Source organism: Typha latifolia, chromosome 1, assembly GCF_019914945.1.
Source record: "Typha latifolia isolate L0001 chromosome 1, TyphaL0001v2, whole genome shotgun sequence".
In the NCBI taxonomy this organism is placed as follows: domain Eukaryota; kingdom Viridiplantae; phylum Streptophyta; class Magnoliopsida; order Poales; family Typhaceae; genus Typha; species Typha latifolia.
The window spans coordinates 8252327-8273971 of record NC_133086.1 but is presented as its reverse complement, the minus strand read 5'-3'; the positions used below and the strand labels follow the sequence as shown (position 1 = coordinate 8273971).

Sequence of the window (21645 nt, the reverse complement as noted above, 5' to 3'; positions counted from 1 at the left end):
AACCTGAGTGATGGCATCACATACTTAACCTAATCTTGTTTCCATTACAAAATACCAATTCAATTATGAAGAACAAAATCCTCCGGTTAGTTTGTCTCGAGTATTTTTTTTTTATAAATAATTTGCTGAATGCATACCCATAACCTAAATTTGAACTGCTTGGAAATACTAGCTTGCTTTGTGCTAGGACTACTTCATGTTAGCTCAGTGAGCCTCTATGTGCTCATCTTAAAGCCACTGCTCAGTGCAACTTCATAATATCAGAAAGTAAACTTCATGTGCTTCCAGATAGCCCAAGTACCTTCTGAATGTGAGATTAGTTTCAGATAGATAGCTACTGCTAGCAGTTGCAATGGTTTACAATGCAGTAATAAGATTACTGATGCTACCGGAAGATCAGGATATGATGTATCTACTAGAAAAGCTAATGCTTTGGCAATAAAGATGCATAACATTACTCACTGGCCATGAAATCAGCAAAGCATGCCATCAGATGGCCATGTGATTGCCCTTATCAAGGATAAGTCAAACATATACCGCTCTAGGTATACAACATTCAAACATTAGCAGGTCACCTTTTGCGCTTATTGGTCTTCCACTGCTTGATGACATACTGGAGTACCTCCTTCACCGTTGCTTTTCGCCCTTCTTTAAAGTTCCAGAGTTCTGATACAACATATCTCCCACTCGGATTGTACTCGTTTAACTCAAGCAAAGCAGTTTTCACAGCATTGCAGACGTCGTCCCCTAACTCAATCCACAAACTTCTCAACTTTGGATCATCTTCATCAACGATTTCCTGCACATTCCAATGTCCCTTCAAAGCTAATAGCCATTGTATACAAAAAGTAATAGAAGTAATAGAAAATTCCAGTGCAAGGACACCTGACAGAAGACAATTGATTTGATAAAGAAACAAAGAATACATGCTTTAAACCTCAAGCCTCTGGAAGACAATTAACAAGTACATGTGTAAAGAAACCTGGAGAACGAGTCTAAACACCTTGAGGGAACAAATGAAGTTTCTTATTCTATTTTAACTTCCATGTGCTGACAAACAACAGTCACGTGCACAGAGAAAAAATGTGTTTATAACCATATCTGGAAAGACCCTAGTTAGAAATTAAGTTCGATACCTTTGTCTCCCCACCATAATTAAGGATCTTATAAGGATGCCATGATGGTTTTTTTAGTTCCTCTTGCCAACTTGAGCATAATTCTGCAGCTTTGGTTTCAGCCTCTTCAGCACTATATCTTTTCTTGCATGCATTTTGAAAAGGCTTTTCATCAAGTTCCCCCATCCTCTTGATTCCAATTAAAGTACGGCCACTTAGCATGCCATCTAAACCCTGCCCCATGAAAATCATCTTTTACACTTTACAGAAAGTAAAGAAAATATTAATGAAAAATGGAAGTATATAAGCAATTTGATTCTAAGTGATTTGCTTGAAAAGAAAAGGCAAAGCACTTTGTTCAAAGAAATAAAATTTTTTTTACCATAATCAATTCTTTACGGACTTCCTGGAGCTCATCATTGCTTTTGCGCTCCTTGCTTACAAGATCTCCATACAACTCTTCCAACCTCTCCTTTTCTTGTTCCAGCTTCTCACTCAAATTTTCCATCTTATCATGGATATCTTCATCATCTTCCCCTTCCAAATGCTTCATCACTCGTAGTGTCCCATTCAATTGCTCTATTTCCAATTCCATTTGTTGCTTTTGGTCTAGTTGCCTTTCCAATTGAAGTATTTTCTCAAAAGCAGCTTCTTTTTCCCTCTAAATAACATCAATAGGATAGACATCAAAAGGTAAGCATGGTTAACGAAATAACGAGCAAAGAAATATCAATATATTTGGCACATTAAGAATAAACCTTCTGAGCTTCAACCAACTTTAAAACATCTTCGTCAGCCTTCTTCTGTACCATAGCTGCCAACTCAAGCGAACTGTTCTCTAGAGCAGTCTGAGAAGATTGCAATAATATTAGTATACTGTCAAACAAACTAAGAACAATTTCTTGGGTTAATAAAGCTCCTAAAGGCCTGAGAAGTAAGTGTGTCAAAGTATAACAGCATGACTGCTCAGTAGAGTTTCCTTTATATTGATCAAATCCTAAGAAAATAATTTCATTTGATTCTACATGAATGCTACTCCAAGAATGAAATATGTACTTCATATGGTCCTGGACGAACTGTCACATGTGAACAAATATGTAAAAAGGATCTCTTCAATAACTATAGGACTTCCATCACACTGTCCTGATGATGGATCATGGAAGCAACATAGGTGGAGAAACTGTTGGATTCTAACACATTATAAAAAGAATAAATCCTTGGAAAATAACAAACTTCCAGGAAAGAACATGTCATACTGATTTGCCCTTTCTAATCTTTCATCTCATTGTCCTTCTGAAGGATATTGGAAGCAACTTCTTTGTCATCTAAATCTCCAACCAACAATCCCATGATACGGTTTTAGCAAGATTATTTCATTTTTTCGACTGAGAAAGGTACACGAATAAAGTCTCAGATATTAGTGCCTTTTCATTTGGTATTAAGTCTTTTCAGCAATTACGTCAGGACATGTTTAGTTCACTGAACTAACCTACCTTGACTGATTGCTTGGTCCCCCGAATTATGTGGTAATTTACTCTTTTGTTGTTTCTCTTTGCAAGTTTGGTAAATTATAACTAACATAGCTTGGCTTATTTGGACAAAAGCCATCCAGGAATGGGATTAACACTATGTACATCTTGCTCTCCCTAGACCAAGCAATGGCAAGAGCCTCATTTTACGTGTGTATGTCTATAAAGTTTATGTATACAAGAAAGATAACTTTGTTATTCAGATCTGTACAGCTGGGAATTTGAAACCTGACCCACATTATGAGTAGATTCCAATGACTAGCCAACGACAAATTAGATATTCTTTTCCATGGTGGAGCTTCTAATTTTCTTTCATAAATCTGGGTATAGAGAGGTATTCTAATACTTAACCAAGAAATAAATTTTTATTTGAACAACTCGACGAATTTTGTTGAAATGTGTTTTCATTGTCATCGATTCTATGTGACTGGTCATTCAATAATTGACACAAAATCTAAAATTTGAAACTAATTCTCATGTATATTTCTCAACTCAAATACATAATCGTACATGGATTAACTATCACAAAATTAAAATAGCATGATGAAAAATTATTACTAATCATATGTAAATAATATCTGTAATATGTGTAAAGAGATATTGAATATCAATTTATAATATCTATAGTACGTATAAAGAGATATTGAACATCAACTGATTAAATGTATTTGTTCATTGTTGCTACTTGTGTCTATGCATTGATGAATTTATCAAGACTTTATCTGGTCCTCTTAGAGTGAAACTTTTTAATTAAGTTGATGGGAGAAGAATTGGATAGTCTTTTTATCTATTAATGTACTTTATTATAACGGAGAAATTATTCAATATCTCACCGATCACTTCACTATTCTAACTTAAAACGGACCCACTTAAAAGGCTCACTTGCAAGCAAACGTAGTTAAACTGTTGTGAGAAGAAGAAAAAAAAATAGCTACGTGGGTAGGCCATATAAGGTAGAAAATTTGAGAAATCAACCGGGGGCAATTGCAAATTGGCTTCTTTTTTAAAGCTGCCACTTCATAATCATAATCACATGTTGTTGATTTCATCCCCAGCCTATCACCTGTTAATTTTCTATCATTTGGGATTTGGCAGACAGCAATTTTGGTAGCACATGACTGAACAAATTTCAGCAAAACAGTCCCACCTAGTGCACAATAAAGATAATCCTCCTGCATGTGCTTATGCCTTAAGTTGACAATTGTATAAAAAGTAAACCTACGGCAACAACAAAGCCTATAGTCCCAAGTTCTCAATACATAGGCATCAACTATGAAAAATGGTTAAGTAAACCTACAATATATATTTATTTATAAATATCTTACATAATTAAAATAGCAGGTGATACTAATTGTACGTTGTAGATTTTAACAAGACAATTTGTCAATGCAGGCAATAAAGAAATGGGTCATTCAGTCATTGTATAAGCTTAACTTAGGCATGCCCTTAAATGAAAGACTCTTAGTTATGTAGACTGAGTGTGCTTTATGTAAAATGGCCTACCTTTTGCTTTTCATCATCAAGTTTCTTTTTCTCGCCATCATTTTCGGCCTCCAACTTTTCAAGTTGCTTGCTTCGTAAATCAAGCTCTTTCCTCTTTGCATCTAATTCTAGTCTCAGCTTTTCATTATCTTCGAAAATCCTACGCGCATTCTCACGTGCCATACGCTGCAGATTACGCATCTCTGTAGAACAAAAATAGAAGCCATAGAAAACAAGGAAATGAGTTGGCAAACAGCAACAAGCCTTCCATTCTACTCTTTCACTATGGTGGAGGATAGTGATGAGGCAGCAAGCATCCCTATACTGCATTAGTACATGGAGAGATCACTTATTCGGTATGGATTTTTATCTATGGATAGATGTGGAAACTAAACCAGTGCTGTGGGTATCTGTCATTTCTCGGCCACTTTATTAACGGAAAGTGTAGTGCTGTGGGTTCTTTTAATTGTTTCTTAAATGTTGCAATAAATGGGATGGCTTACGTGTTTAGGATAAAAACATAATATATGAGAAGATAGTGGGTACAAACAAACCTGTAATACATGGAAAGATGAAGATTATTAATTAAGGCATTTAGACAGTTACAAATTTGTTGAGTAGCATTCAAAGATGCTACAGAGGGAAAAACAATACAAGCCTGAATAATTAACCGAACAACTATTTAAATTTCACTTTCTCCATCCCAATGAAGCCAAGTAAACAAAGGGAACTTCTTATTTCGCAGCAGTGTAACAATCACCCAATACCAGTGTCAACTTTAAAGAGTGAAATAAGATGAGTAGACCAATTCTACATGGCTAACTCTATAGCTTGCTACTTAGAAATAAAGTTGACACTTTTAAGATTCTTTTGGAAAATGAAACTTTTTGAGACTTGGATATCAGAGGAACAAATGAAATAATGAGCATGGTAACATGTGATACTTTTCAGCAATATGGCACTAACGTTAAGGAAACAAAATTACTACATCCAAACGTGGAAGAACATTTTGATCACCTTATCTTAACAAAGTGTGATTACAATTTTCTAAACAACTAAAAGTCTAATGGCAAACAAATCCAAACAACAAAATGTTAGTAAACTTTCTCAATAACAACTTCCCACTATGCTTCACATCCCTAGTTTCCAATTAGCATCTGAAAAGGCATTCGAACAAGATGAAAAATAGCTTGTGGGAAACATGGCATAATTACCTTCATTGTAAGCATCATGAAGCTTCCTCTTATCCTCCTCCAACCGTGACTTTGATAGAGCCGTCAAATTGTACCTCATCTCCAAGTCCTGCAAGTACTTATTCTTGACCTCAATCTGATTAGTAAGAATTGCCACAATCTTCCCAGTCTCCTTGGACTCATCCTTTGCTACATCTGACACTGTCCGAAGATCACCATTCTTCCTCAGATACTTCCCAAGCATATCCTCCCCACTGTAGTCATCTTCCCGAGCAATCCACCCATAGACCCCCAGTCGCTCCCCCTCCCCAGCCCTCTCATTCCACTCCTTCTTTCCAAGCCGATTTGTCTTGTAATGATTCTCGAAAGCCATGGCATCTTTAAAACCGCGCCAATCCTTATTAAACTTCAAAACAGCTGCACCGTTTTCTCCTAGAGGAACAACATCAACAGGGTTAAAGCATTTAAACTGTTCAACAAGATCGACACTGCCATCGCCATCTGCTTCTGGTGAATTCATAATAATTCCCATCCATGGCCAGACAAAGAGCTCCTGGTGACTCGTTCTAGCTTGCGGCTCTGAAGGCACAGGCGGCGGAGGCTGCGAGGGGCCGGCAGCTTCGGCAAGGTCAGTTTTGAGGAATCTAGCAAAGGCGCGGTGGAAAGCCTTCTCCTTTCCTTTTCTGGTGTTGGATGCGCCAACACCAGTGGCATGCTGGAGGAGGTCTTTATACTTGTAGTCTTGCTTCTTCTTGCCAGTGCAATAAGGGCACCGGAAGCTGCCGTCAGGGTTCTTTATCCGGTGGTTGCCCGTTTTTAGCAAGAAGTAGGATTTCTCCTCGTAATCATCGAGCTCCGAGTCGCTGACCTCTGAGTCTTCTTCTTCCTCTTCCTCTTCTTCCCCCTCCTCTTTCGGTGAGTAGCAATCGTAGTCGTCCATCTCTAAGAAATTATGAAGAGAGTGATAAAAAAAACACCTCCTTTTAACGATTTGGAATTGGAAATCGTAAACTTTTTACTCTATATATATATAGAGAGAGAGAGAGAGAGAGAGAGAGAGAGAGAGAGAGAGAGAGAGAGAGAGAGATGCGGTGCCTATTAATGTATCTGGAGAAGAAATTAACAAATAAGATTAAAAAAATACCATCTTGATCAATTTGGGCTTGAGATTCTTAGATTTTTCGGTACAGAGAGGGAAATGGGATTACTGCTACTGTACCTAGAGAAGAAATTTACAGAAAAATGCGAACAAAAACTCCTTTTTCCTCAATATCGGAGAAGAGAGAGAGAAATGCAGCAACTACAACCGTAATCGGAGAAGAAATTAACCAGAAAGCAATACCAAGAACAGATTTTCTCTCGATTTGAACGGAGAAACTGAAATGTGGTACTTTTGGGTTGATTTTTTAGGGCCTGATCGAGCTAATTCTTCGCTAGAGAATGGAGGTAGAGTGAAACTGCGAGTCTGAGACAGAGAGAAAAGGGCTCAGGGGTTTTTGAGTGGGGGGTGGTGGGAGACTGCGAGGAGGGGAACGCCTCTTTCCGTTTTCTTCACCAAAAATTATCAGTTTCCGTTTTTTTATAGTTTGTACTCGGTTTAGAATACCTCTTGTCGTTGTTAGAAGCTGTACCTTAGTTTACAATACCAAGAATGCCCTTTTTAATTCTGCCAGCTTTATTAGATAGTATTTAGGATTAATTACACTTATCCCCCTAACTATTATTATTTTCTATGTGCACTCCCTAATCTATTTTATTTTTACCACATAGACAAACAAAAATTTACCATATAAACTCTGAATTAAGGAGTTTACGTGAATATTTTTTTTTTAGTTCAGAGTCTACATGGATATATGTTAAAAAAATTCATAATGTTTATGTAAAATATAAAGATAGTTTAGTTTCATCTATTTATATTCTTCTTCTCTTGTATTCCGACTGAATTATAAAACCTCTCTTTTCATTAATTGTCAAGTATTATTTTTATAACTAAGTACTCTCTTTCTAGAGTACTTTTTTATAAATTAGGTTTTTTCAATATACTTTGCACCTAATATTCATTATGAATAATACTTTAGAGTACTTATTTATAAATTAATTTTTTTACAAATATACTTTGCACCTAAATATTTATTTATGTATATTATAATAGATTGATAGCTCCACGGCGGCTATTGGCTGGGAGGCTTAAAGCCTATGCGGTTTAGAATATTACCTAAAATTTAGTGCGAATTAAGTAACTAGGGAGAATATTTATCAAAATAATAATAATAATAAAATATAAGTAAAATTAAAGATATACCTAACTTATATTTATGAGTTTTGGAGGGGTATAGACGTAAGAGCTGTAGACTAAGATGGAGGTCGGAAAATTGTTTATAATTGGCGTGGTGGCAATAATACGAGACTTGACTATTTTTGGCGTTAAACTGTTCAGGTGGAAAGTCGGTGTCAGTGATAAGACAGCAGATGGGCTCGTTTCTAATTGGTAGCTTTTATTATTATGTTCTAAAACTTTTTTTTTGAAAAGGAAAAAGGATTAATATTATGTTCTAAAACTCTTTTTTTTTTAATTGTTCATGAGCCGGAAAGACTAAATATATGTCAGACAAAAGGTCAACCCTCCCTAGATATAGAGACACTTAGGTCCTACTAAATTTTTAACTGTCTTGTCTAAGTTTTAAACTATATGCATTGTCGAACAATTGCTTCGAACCAAACATCGTCAAGATCTGTTCTAAGCCGTCACGTTGAGCTGTTCCTCCAAACTAATCGTACTGCTGAGCCATCTATCGAATTGAGTCAAGCTACCAAACCACCAAATAATAGAATTGGAGTCAAACTCATGATCTTCTGGAGTCAAACTCATAACCTCCACCTCCTTAGTTATGAAAAATGCACCTCCTAGTAGATCTACTAGAGTAAGTTTACTATGTTTTAAAACTTTGGCAAAGTGATATCGGAATTATCGACGTGCATCGGACGAGGAGAAGATGTTGGTTGACAAACAGCACTCAGCCTTCCGCTTCCACTCCTTTTAGTCTTTTACCGTAGTGGAAGTGAGTTAATGAGGTAGCCGTATGTTGTTTGTACAAGATATGAAATAATTAGGAGAGAAATATTCTCCTACAATTATGTGTAACCACAGCGAATCAAGGATATCAAAGTCCTTACTATTGAGGTGGGTTTAGATACTGTGCTTTGCTTAACACAACTAGTGTTCATGAAAAGAGGAGTTAAACAGTAAATCTTTTCTTATTCCCCAGCCAGAATGTCTCTCCTATGAATACCCGGTAAAGAAACTCAACTTTTCGCTATATCCAGTTATGTCAATCTACTGAGAATATTTTCAACAAGCAAAGGACTGTACAAATATCACCATCTGATGAGTGGTTTCCTTCAGACTCTAAGAACAAAAGATAGATTAGAATGCAGATGAAATTATTAATATCACCATCAAGAAAAGGAGACAAACTCTGAAGAACAAATTGAATAATCATGCTCTTTAGGAACAAAATTTATAAGAAAGTCTTAAAATACCATTTGGAGGAGCTCCATTATCAAGACATTTTAAAAGGTATCTAAATTTTTCTTCAGCCTGCGTGCACTAGCCATGTCAACAGAGAAGAAAAGTTAGTTCATAAAAATTATACCAAATACTTTCAAACTAAGAAGAGCAAATAAACTAAGTATTATGTACCAGCACTACTTATTCACAGTTTTTCTCATCTTGGATTGGAAAACAATTGAAGCTGTCTGATTCAGCCTTCCAAATATATACATGTTTTATCAAAGAACAATTAGATGTACATCCTGTCTTTCACAACTTTAGCCTACTTCCGCAGAAAATTTCAAATCACATTAAAACTAGAAAACAAACAGTCCCAGCAATATATGTTCTTTTTCTTAATAAAGAAATCTGACAGGTCCACAAGTGTGGTTCTCACCTTGAAATAAGCAGTGATGTTGGAGACTTGCTTTGGCAATATTTTGTCTGAACATTAAGCCCTAATAGTGAAACTTTTACTACTACCCATCGAAAGTTTTTACTGCACATACTTCCTACTAAATTGTCATTGAAACTTCTTAAAACACAGCCTTCGCCAACAACATATGCCCTTTCGAACGGATCTGTACTTATCTGGAAACAATAACCAGTGACATTGGATATATCAAGCACTTGACTCACTTGGTATTATTATGCATGAGCATCAACCCATAATAGTGATGCTTCTAGCCTTCTACTTCAAATAGGGGTGACAAAAGCTGATCCGACTCGAGAATAATGTTTTCAAATGGGTTTACATTTAGTCTACTCAACCCGTTTGCATTGTAAACGGGTAAATCCTCTTGAGACAATTAATAACCATATCATATTCAGGTTTTATACCTATTGCAACTCAAAATTTAAACAAATGTTGGAAAACAGATGATCAAATGAAAACCAAGTGATCATAAGGTTTTCTATTAAGAAATAAGCAAAGATAAATCTCGTTCAGTTTAAACTAAACAAAACAACAAGTCTGAAATTTATAATAAAAGATATGGCCAAAGGAAACACTAGATCGATTACTAAGCTTGGGTTAATCAAGAGTGGGCTAAAGATAGGTTGGATCTCTCGTATGTGAAGAATAGTGTGTAGTCTTAAGCCTTGCCTTCAACTTCCCTCCGAGCACTAATAGTCCTCATTATGTTGCTGGGAATCCCTTAACTTCAGTTTCAACATAGAAGAAAGAATCCACATACATAGAAGAGTGCGTAAAATCCTTAAATCTTTGTATGAATGGCTTTAGGCAAAAAAGATTATAATAGAAGAAACTAAAGATGTAGACACTATGAAAGTTGAGCAACTAGAATGGAATCTACAAACGTTTGAATCCACTCTCTCTAAACTCAAGATGACTAAGTGAAATAGACCCTGAAATAATGGCCATGTTTGTGAAAAAGTTTAACAAATTTTTCAAGAAGCCTAATAAGTTCACTATTTAAAAGCTTGAGAAAAAGAAAATTCCTATAAGTTCGAACTCTGGGATGAGCAATAATTCTACCAAGCTTTTGTTGTCTCTCTTACAGTGACCCATCTCTTGATTCTAAAAGTATAAATGAGCAGAAATTATTACCAGCCAAACACAAAGAGGGCTTGGAGCGACAAAAAGCTTACAATGAACTATACCAAGAGTCTTTCAAATTGAAGAATAATATATGACTCCTTACAAGACTCAGGACAATTGAAGTAAAAGAAAAAACTCAGTACGAGAAGTATAAGGAAGAACTTAATCGAGCCAAAAAGTTTACACAATAACTGGAAGAACGTAGGGAGAAGCAAAGGATTGCAGAGATTGAACAAGAATGTTTGTTAAAGAAAGTGACTTTCCTTAAATAGAAAAATAAATTAGATGAAATTTTTTAGGCTTAAATCTCTAGCAAGGCTAGGTATGGACTTGGATATCATGGTAGTTCAAGTAATAAGAAAATTGTTTTTGTCTCTACAGATTTTCAAAAATGAGAGAATGTGAAATCAACATTTGAAGCTCAAAAACAAACTTGGATGAACTTTTCAAGATCAAATCTGAACCAATGAAGCAATGATGACCATGCCAGTGGTACGGGGCTTGCCGAGCGGCCGCCTCGAAGCGCCCCGTCGTGCCAGTGGCAAACCCCTGCATGCCAATGGCACATCTTTACGTGTCATTAGCACGCATTTATAATATTTTTAATAAACTTTAGGATATTTAAAGATGTTTTTCTATCTTCAATACATTTATAATATTTTTAATAAACTTTAGGATATTTAAAAATGTTTTTCAGTCTTCAATAGGTTAATCTTTGGTTTTTAGTTTAAATATATATATTAAAAGTTTAAAACCTACATTATAATATTTTATCTTTAGATTATTTTTGTAAATGACATATTTTATTAAATATAAAGTAACTGTTAAATATAAATATTATTCAATACATATTATGATTGAAGACATTTATTAAAACTAATATTAATGACTAAACACTCCATAATATTAATTTATAATAGTTTAATAATTAAAATTAATATCAAGTTGAACATAAAATGATGAAGAGGATCAAAGATTTTATTTGCCGACACAAGAATAACACAAGAATGTTGTATTAAATACTATCTATATTCTTCAAAACTCATTCACTGATGGTATTACTTGTTATAACATCTTACATAGTCTTTATACAAATAGAAATTTTATAATTCTCCTATGATATGATATGGATATTGAACATGCACGGGAATGAGTAACACCGGTATAGGCACAGGCACAAACACACTATAAGCATATGGAGATTGTGGATTAGAGTATAATAATAGTGATCTGGCTCCGATGGGTGTAATTAATATGATGATAATTATGATGAACTCATATCATCCTAAGGGTGCACCTCCCCTGATGTCCTACTACCTACAGACGCATGTCTCATCTCCATCATCACCACCAAATTGAGTTTCGTTATTATCAAGGTTCCCAGTTTCGGCCGATCTAACCGAAACGGGTGGGAACGGGTCAGATCCAACCTAGGAGACATCAATAATTGATGTCCCTCCTACCCACCACTTGCTTCTCTTTCTCCCTTTTCTCTCTCTCTCTCTCTCTCTCTCTCTCTCTCTCTCTCTCTCTCTCTCTTTCTCTCTCTTTTCTTTTTTTCTCTCTTTTTTACCGGTCTCTTTCTCACCAGCAACTGAGTAGATCTCCGGCGACCTTGGGTGAATTTTTTTTCTAGTTTCTAATTCCTTTCTTTCTCATTTTTTTCACTACGCACCTGCTACTGCTACTGTGGTGAAGCAGCATTAGGTGTGATGCTGCTATGATGAAGCAACAACACCTGCTGTTGCTGAGAACCTAAGATGCTAAGAGAGGCCGAGAGGGGTGGAAATTAAAAACTGAAAAGAAGTAAAGAAAAAAATAGAAAAAAAATTAAAAGGATTTTATTTTCATAAATTTTAAATTATTTCATATTTTATTTTGATTTTTGTTTATGTTTTTTAATTAGAGAGTTAAAATATCAATGGCTCCAAAAGAGAAGTCATATAATACCGACATTAGGTGGCAACATTGTAGCACTATTGAGCAAGATAAAAAACGTGTTAAATGCAACTAGTGTGGAAAAAAAATAAGTGGTGATGTCAGCCATTTGAAATAACATTTAGCTGAAAAGCAAAAAAATATAGCAGCTTGCACTCAAGTAACCTTGGAAGTTAGAAAACATATGTTGGCTCATCTAATTGGCAAAAAAAAGGATAAACAATCTACACAACAGAGAAAATCAATAGTTTGTAAAGAATTGATGCATAATCATGTACACATTGATGATGATAGCAGTGAGTAAAGTGAGGATGATGAGAAGAAAAGACAGATGAAGAGGGCAATGAAAGAGATCAAAAATTTGCATATGAGAGGAAAAGATGAAAAGAAGCACTAGTGGTAACTTTTAGAAATCTAGATCAGTTAATATACAATGAGAAAGAGAGAGAGAATATGGGGACAGCAGTTTTATCCCTAAGACTCCTAGTGTTAAAGCAGACTCTGGAAATATTAGACCAACGGATACATATCTTCAGAAAAAAAGAGGTTGCACACAGACTTCAATCAAAACAGCTCTCAAAGGAATTAAAAATACAAAGAAACACATTGGTAGGGCTATTTCTAAATTTTTCTTCTACAACTATATTTCTTTCAATGTAGCTGATAATCCTTATTACCACACTATGGTGGATACTATACAATAAGTAAGGTCTGGTGTTCCGTCTCCTAGTTCAAATGATATTGCTAATAAATATCTTGACTCGGAGGTAGATAAGCTTCGTACTTACATTGAGACATTTAAACGGTATTGGAATGAATTTAGTTGTACATTAATGTGTGATAGATGAAGTACACAAAACAGAAAAAAATATAATTAATTTCTTATTATATTCAGGCATAGGAATAATATTTTTGAAGTCTGTGGATGCTACTGCTCATTTTAAAAATATAGATTATATTTATCAGTTGCTGGATGAGGTGGTACAAGAAATCGTTGAAAAAAGAGTAGTCAGTGGTTACTGATCATGGGATCAATTATTTGAGGCATTTGCATGCCTATGAAACCAATTCTATTCACACCCACAGTTACGAGCAAAGATATTGATTTTCTCTTTCGATTCAAAAACACATATTTAATTTTTGCAACCTTGACTTTTGTAATAATACACTTTTCATCCCGATCAAGTCAATAAGTCAATTTTTCCCCAGTTATCTATCAACAAATTTAAAAAAAAAAAAGATATTTTGGAATTGAGCAATATGATAAAAATGGCGAGACAATTATTAATACCCCATACATGTGAATAATGATTTCATGTATATGTCAAAAAGATTAAGTACCTGAAATCTTAATTGCACAAGTAGGGGTGTCAAAATAAACGAGCAGCTCGGGCTCAACTCAGGCTCGACTCGATTTGGCTTGAGCCAAAATGAACCTGTCTTATTTTAAGACTCGATTTGTATTTTGAGCCGAGCCTGAGCTGGAGTCGGCTTGGCTTGATTGGCTCGTTTAAATATAATATTTATTAATTATATATATATTATATATAAATATATTTATAACCATTGGATCAAAGATCTAATGGCTATTATTATCCTATCCCTCTCTAATCCAAACCCTATATCTAACAAAAAACTATCTAACAAACCCAACACTCTCTCCTCATTTCCTCTTCCTCCACCTCCTCCTCAGCCTAGCATGCCACCCACCTACCAAGGATCCGCCAATAGTCGGCGGCTAGGGGTGAAAACGGATCGGATAGTGCTCAACCCATATCCGGATCCATATTTTTAGTCCGGATATGGATTCGGATACGAATATTGGACGAATAACAAAATTTAAAACTATATCCTAACTAAACGAATACAGATAATTTTCGAATAGAGGATCGAATCTTAAACAGATATTGATTGAATTTAAAATAATTATAATATTTTATTTATATATAATTAACACAAAATTATTAAGAGTTTTACGATAAATAATTTTTTTGTATGTCAAATTTATAAAATTAGAGAAATTAATCTCTATAAATAATATATAATGTATTATTAGTAATAATATTAATATTTACTATTTAAATAAGCAAATTAAAAACTGTAAATCATTTTAAAAAAATATGCGGATAAACGGATATCTGATATTTGTATTCGAATCCGAAAAATATATCCGACCTGTATCTGAATCCGTATCCGAATTTTTTTTAAAAATTCTATCCGTATCCGAATCGGATAGAAAATTTTTATCCGAATCCGATCCGAATCGGGTCGGATAGCGGGTCGGGTCGGAGTTAATCCGACCCGTTTTCACCCCTATCGGCGGTAGAATCGTGAGTCGAAGCTAATGACTCTAGTTGGTCGGCACACAATTTCCATGTTGGATTCCTCCTTCCTTAGGGAATCGCAGCGGTTGCCGTCGTCGGTGGAGCGGCTGATTGCTGCCGGGGCGCCGTCTATCCTCCAGATGTGGTAGGAGCTTGAGAATGTGTCCACCACTAGGGAGCAGAGGGCCATGGCGTCTGTTTTCAGTGATTCAAGCCGTGCGGAAAGGTAGCAACCGCCGCTGCGGTGCCGCCTCCTTCAGCAATGGCAAGCCGTCGTGGTGTCGCCAAATCTCTGGCAGATCAAGGTGGATCAGCATTTCCGCCGCGCAACTCTGCGACAGGTCCCCCAATGCCTTCCCGCGGGCCTCGGTCTTCTTCTTCTTCTTTTCCTTATGGCTCAGCTTAGTCTTGATCTGGCTCTATCCAACTCGATCCAGCTCGACTTGATGATAGGATCATTTCAAGCTCGAGCTCGGCTCAGGCTCAGGCTTGGGCTTGGCTTGAGCTGAGCCTAAGCCCAATTCTAAGGCTCGAAATTAATTTCGAGCCAAGCTTGAGCCAGAGCCAACTCGCTCGGGCTCGGCTCGTTTACACCCTTATGCACAAGACCTTCTAATGTAAATCTAGATAATATTGGAGTCTTAATCTACCTTATGGTGCATAACAAATTTTGATCGGATTCAAGCAAGAGTAGATATATAGCAAATTAAACATAAGAAACATGAATGAGATAGCATAATAGCCATCACAGAGGACAAGAAACAAAATCAAAAGCACATCACTGGCATATTGACAAACAATAACTTAGTGAAGTCGTGCCAAATGGCATGGGTCACAAGTAAACCCATGGGTCAAGAAAGTTCAAGTGAAGTTCAACAAGCATGTTTCACGTTTCAACCATGGCTTGCTCATGACACGTGTGCCAACTACATGGGATGGCATGCACTATATTAATGTCTTATCCACAATATTAGGTGTGTAAAAGAGCCGATCTCGACCAAGCTAAGCCTAGCTTGGCTTAGCTCGAAATTGATTGAAGCCAAGCTCAAGAAGAGCCTAATAATATGAGCTCTAAAGTTACCGAGCTGGCTCGACTTCAAGAACTTTATTTAAAATTTGCTTCATAGTTACATTATTTAGATATTTTGAGTACATATAAAGACGATTTCCATTTATTAGTTTCTCGATGTGGGACTAAATGTCACCCCATTATTTTAAAAAATTACCCACATTGCAAAACCCAAGAATTGAAAAATTACCCACTTTTATTGTTTTTACATTGCAAAATCCAAGATTTTACATTGAAGCGCAATAATCATGACAATACATTTATGTAAATTATAAAACATACCATATGTATTATATTACTCTAAAGAAACATGTATCGAGCTAGTTCAAGCCGAGCTCGAGTAAGCCAACCTCAGATCGAGCTCGGCTCATTTAGAGCTCTAGTCAATCTCGAGTTGCCCACGAGTTGGCAAGCTGATTTGACACCCCTAATCCACATCAATATGAAATATCTTGTGTCATCTCAAGCCTCTACATGCTGACCCCGTATCAACCTATTGGTGGCCCATATTAAACCAACATGGACTTTTGAAATCAGCATCTACAAAGTCGATTGTTCATAATTAAGAAATAGTGCAAAGGTACATAAATTCATCAATTCAACTAATACTTATAAAAGTGTCCAGTCCAAATCACCATAACACAAGTAAGATGGGTGGTTCTCAACCAGCTCAAGCAGTTGTTAAACCAAAGAATTTAAGTAATTAGTCTTGGATTTGATTTTAAATAGAAATTAAATTAGATACTTTCCATTACTTCCTCAACGCCATTAGTGCTGGATTTATTAGTGGAACAAAATACAAGAAATTGATTGAACCAGAAATGACATCCTATTAGAAGGCCACTAAATCCAAAAAGATGGATTCTAAACTAGTACATTTATAGGACAAATTATCTGTATCAGATGGATATAGAGTTCCGAGTACAATATAGTAGAACACCTACTTGATTTATTTTCTTGAATAAAGGAACTCAAGAGAACAGGACCATGGAATAGAAGTTAGATGGATAAGAAAATCATACCTCCACAAAATTGTGTTTATCCTCTAAGCAGCGCGGAATAGCTTAACCACCCTATGACGCAACCTCAAGTTTAATTGCATCTGAGCTCGTGGCAAATCGAGTACTCGAAATCTAGAACATATTGACAAGTCTTTAGATTTTGGAAAACCTGATAGATGGTACATTGCTTAACTAATAAGCATAAATGAAATCCAATAAACTCAGCAAGAGCAACCAACTTCAACGCAACATATGCAGAATGCTAAGACTCAGGAAGCTTTTATGTACTACAAATGGAAAATTGACACCTCTAAACCTTTCAAAAGATACAGGTCAAGTCAAAAACCAGAGCGTCATGTCTAAATATAAAAGCAAAGCACAAATAGAACAACCAACCAACTCCAATTCCATTATCCAACCACTTCTACCAACCAAACCTCACCTGAACGATCCCAGACCGATCCATGAGGTTGAGGAAGGTGAGGCCGCCCTGAACCCCATGAAGCGCGACCGAGCCACAGAGCCAAACACGTCTACGATGTCCTCGGCCCCCAAAACTCCACAGAAGGCGGTTCTGGAGATCCATCTCGAGGGAGACTTCGAGTTTCCAGGTTCCGGTACAATTGTTGGGATCTAGGGTTTCGAGCAGGAGACGAAGAGATAGAAGGAGAACAGGAAGAGGAGACAGTGAAGAGATGATTGCGGTTGGGAAAACTCGGAATAGAGTTGAGAGAGAAGCAAGCAACGCGAGGAAGAGGAAGAGGCGCGGAGATACGAAGACACCGAGTTGCAGCGTCTCGTTCCGGCCGAGATTTATATGGGCTCAGGATTCAAATCACGTGGAATGCACGAGACAAAGGCATCATTAAATCTATGGAACAAAAGGCTAGTTGTCAATTATTAAGTCCACATCATTAGATCTGAGATTAACTGATCAAAGAGATTTATCCATTAACAACAGAACTTGGTACAGACACTCTATTTCCATCTCCTCCCTACCACAAAATTACATACAAAAGCATCAGATCTCAAATCCCCCAACTTCCCTCGCAATCTCTAGGTCTTCTTGGGAGATTTGCCTGCGGCCTTGGATGGCGATTTGGGCTCTTTCCCGGCCTTATCGGTCTTCTTCGGGAGCAGCACGGGGTTGATATTGGGAAGAACTCCTCCGTGGGCAATGGTAACTCCGGCGAGCAGCTTCCCGAGCTCTTCGTCGTTCCTTATGGCGAGTAGAACGTGGCGAGGAATAATTCGGTTCTTCTTGTTGTCCCGTGCAGCATTCCCGGCCAATTCGAGCACCTAAGTAAAATTAAACAATTTCACATCTAAATTAGCGTTTCAACTTGATAACAGATTAGAACTCCTATAGATTTAGGAAGAAGACGGCGAGGAATTTTACCTCCGCGGCGAGGTATTCGAGGACGGCGGCTAGGTAGACGGGGGCGCCGGAGCCGACACGCTGAGCGTATCGGCCTTTCTTAAGAAACCGCCCGATACGACCGACGGGGAACTGGAGGCCAGCCTTAACGGAACGGGAAACGGGCTTCTTCTTCGGGCCCCCGCCTTTGCGACCGCCGGCTCCTTTCTTCACCTTTCCTCCACCGGTCTCCATATGGGCTGTTACGTTACGTTACGTTGCGCTACGCTCTTTTCGTGTCGGGCGGTATCGAATCGGGCTGGGATTAGTGGGATGTTGGCAGTGGGACGAGTGGTTTCGAGTGCGGCGTGGGTTTAATAGAAATAGAGGAGGAGGAGGAGGAGGAGGAAGAGGGGGAGGAGCGCATGAGACATGGATCGACGGGTTTCTGCCGTTGGATGGAGATTTAGATCGACGGCTAGGAATTGATTTAAGGTGGATCCGCGGGAGAGCGGATGGACCAATGGGATGAGAGGGATTGGGTAGTTTAATATTAAAGTATGAGAGACAGGTTTGGACGCACACAAAAAAGGAATTTTAGAAGCCTTGATAGCCTGTGTTACTGACTGTACGAACTTTCTTCCGATTAGACACTTGGCAGACTGTATTTAATGAACAAATCAAATTACAAACATCCACATTCTGTTGGACTTTAGCAACAGAAATCCCAGCTTAATGCACGAAATTAAATAGCAGAACGTCACATCAATGATCAAGCACTTGCTTAAATTAAATAATACACATCTATTTAAGTTACGTCGGACGAGGCCGACCACTCTAGGCTGTAGCCCAATTAGAATTGTAGCTGAATCGGATTCAGCTGGATATCCATAATGATTATATTTATGTTCATTTAATTTTGTTGAATTTAGACTCGGAGAGAAATTTCAAATGGTAAAATAATTTTAATATCTATATCTGATTTATTTAATATTAAATTATAACGAATCTAGGATTCCTCGTGAATAAATAAATAGTATATACTATGAAACAAAATGCAGCTACAATTTTTAGCATCAAATCGAGATGGTTTAAATAGCTACTATCTTCTAAATGTTAGTGCATAGTATTTTATATTTTATTTTAAGGAAAAATTCATAGATGAATAAATTTATTAATACATTAATATTATCACAAGCTTGATATGTAAGAGGAAAGGAAGATCCGACAACAACCCTTAGAATAAGCCCACAACTTAGTAGATATATAAGCATCACAAACAAATATATTATATCAAATCCTAAGTGCAAATAAAAGTATTACAAAGATACATAGTCTAGACAAAAATACATGCACAAAGGGGGCATTTCAATAGCTCAATCTTACCTAGACATGATCATCGGGTGGGTCGGGCCAGGTTCGGGCCGGGCTAGAATAGTCTAGCCCGTTACCGCCCGTTGGCCCGTGAGAGATCAGGCTAGTCGGTCGGGCCGGGCCGGCTCAACCAACCAATCACTCGGCCCAACCCATATTTTAGCTATTTTTAGAATTTTTTTAACTATTAGCTTATTTAAAAAAAAATTTATATTCCTCCATTTAAAAAATAATTAAAATAAATTAAAAGTTTTTAAAGGTGTGCTTAAAATAATGCAAAACGGTACAATACCCAAAAAAAATTTACTGTAGCAATGGTAAATTACTGTAGCAGATTGGCGGGCTACTGTAGCAGAATGAGCGGGCCTAGTTGCGGGCCAAACGGGCGGGCTTTCGAGCCGGATCAGATCGGGCACGGGCGGACTGGGCCCTTTGATCATGTCTAATCTTACCTTGACCACTATTCAAACACAGACAACCTTATATATTTTTGAAAAACTAAGAAGAACTACGATGAAAGATGTTAGATATCACCACTGAGAGCCAACCAACTAAAAGAAAGTAAAAAATTTAATAAATAAAATAAGCCGAGCACAAAACACCTCTACTTACTGAATCACGACGAAAAGATAGCAAAAACATCCATAAACTATCAAACCATTAAAATCTTGACCTCCCTCTAGATTCCACCTCCATAAGATTGTAACCAAGAAAGAGGGAATGGACATAGCTCAAGCACTCACTCGATGAGGTAGCCCCACCCACCCTAGATCCCACCATGTTAGATCTCATACGGGCTGACAAAAGAGGCATAAAATAGTGTCAACATGAGAGGAGAAAGAAGTAAAATAGAAATGCATATAACATATGTGAGACGAATACTATAAAATAAAAGGTTAACTTTTTGAACCCCTATGTGTGACTCAATCTCAACCAATTTTTAGTCAAATATGAACTATTTACGGTAGTGAGCTATATTTACATTCTTCATCGGTGATTTTCTTATACTTTTTGATACACTTTATTAGAGTACTTTCTTATTGTATTAGTTATTTATTTTTATTAAAATAAAATTTCTGTAGGTCGCGTTCTAATGCCTGCATCAGGCTTGCTAAAACAGATAACGCGAAATGCGCATTCGAACGTGGTCGGGCGCATTCGAACGCCGCATTCAAACGTTTGCATCGCGTTCACATCAACAGAGAATATTTTTTGTGCGTTCGAACACGATCGGCAGGATTCCACTAGGATTAGGGTTAATATTTGTTATTAGAGCTTGTTGGCTAGCCTCTATAAAGGTGTGGATGGTAGCCAAAATTAGTATGCTAATGGATTAGTTTTTTTGCCTCTTTATCTTCTCTCTACCCTAATCTCCCTTCTTCATCTTCACTAACTTACCACCTCTACCGTTGACAAGGTCTCTCCAAACTTCTAATCTCCCTCGTTTGTCGAGTCTTCCATCTTCTTTGGGATCTCAACCACTTCTTCCCGTTTGTCTGTATCTCTTAAACAACATCCACTATCTACTCTCATCTCCATTATCATCCATAACCCTAACTTCCACTCCACGCGTCACCACCACCATCATCCGTATTATATTGTATTTTCATCCCAGTTGTTTGAATTTACAAAGGACATAATACAAAAACGTAGATCAGGAAGTTACAGATCGATTCTACTTAAGTTTCGTAATTTTCTAACTATGGGAAAATATTTGGTGAATATTTTACCTCGATTGTACAAACTGCTTTCTGCAATAAATTCATATATTAAAGAAATTGTTCCGTAGCCTATCATATTTATTTGAGACTGCTTACATGACAGACAATAAAGCACTCTAGCAAATAATTTAAAGTAGTAACATATTTTATTAGTTAGAATAGATTGGTGGAAAAATCTCTCAAACTGACAAATGGTCATGTAGACTTATAATCAATTTAGACTAGTTAAAATAAAACCAAATCTAAAACAACTACAGACTGAAAAAAACAATTCGCCTCCTTTTAACCTTATTTTGATTTCAACCCCTTTTTTCACCTATTTATATTAATCCTTGTTGTTTTACATTTATTATATCTTAAATTCTCTATTGTTAATTTTTCATCACAGAGACTAATTGGCCTTCAAGTTAAACTAACCCTGGTACTCAAAG

At 36.8% G+C, this 21645-nt stretch overlaps 2 protein-coding genes and 1 long non-coding RNA gene across 4 annotated transcripts; all 3 read right to left on the bottom strand.

The window, feature by feature from the left end:
* Nucleotides 1–298: 298 nt before the first annotated feature.
* LOC140780445 (factor of DNA methylation 1-like) lies at nt 299–6909 on the bottom strand. Its single transcript, XM_073126012.1, has 7 exons — nt 6662–6909; nt 5341–6261; nt 4148–4329; nt 1874–1963; nt 1498–1776; nt 1137–1349; nt 299–799 (listed from the first exon to the last, which is right to left on the bottom strand). The coding sequence occupies exons 2-7, from the start codon at nt 6257–6259 to the stop codon at nt 572–574; spliced, it is 1911 nt and encodes a 636-aa protein (XP_072982113.1). The 5' UTR covers nt 6260–6261; nt 6662–6909; the 3' UTR covers nt 299–571.
* Nucleotides 6910–8555: 1646 nt separating this feature from the next.
* On the bottom strand, nt 8556–17546 carry LOC140780664 (uncharacterized). Of its 2 annotated transcripts, XR_012107550.1 has the most exons (4): nt 17205–17546; nt 16784–16894; nt 8860–8926; nt 8556–8725 (listed from the first exon to the last, which is right to left on the bottom strand). It is a non-coding gene; the product is annotated as an uncharacterized lncRNA (long non-coding RNA). The 2 variants fall into 2 exon arrangements; XR_012107549.1 differs by lacking the exon at nt 8556–8725 and having other exon boundaries at nt 8786–8926; nt 17205–17332.
* A 142-nt stretch (nt 17547–17688) lies between these two features.
* LOC140780663 (probable histone H2A.5) lies at nt 17689–18509 on the bottom strand. Its single transcript, XM_073126359.1, has 2 exons — nt 18162–18509; nt 17689–18061 (listed from the first exon to the last, which is right to left on the bottom strand). The coding sequence occupies exons 1-2, from the start codon at nt 18372–18374 to the stop codon at nt 17819–17821; spliced, it is 456 nt and encodes a 151-aa protein (XP_072982460.1). The 5' UTR covers nt 18375–18509; the 3' UTR covers nt 17689–17818.
* Between the last annotated feature and the right edge of the window lie 3136 nt (nt 18510–21645).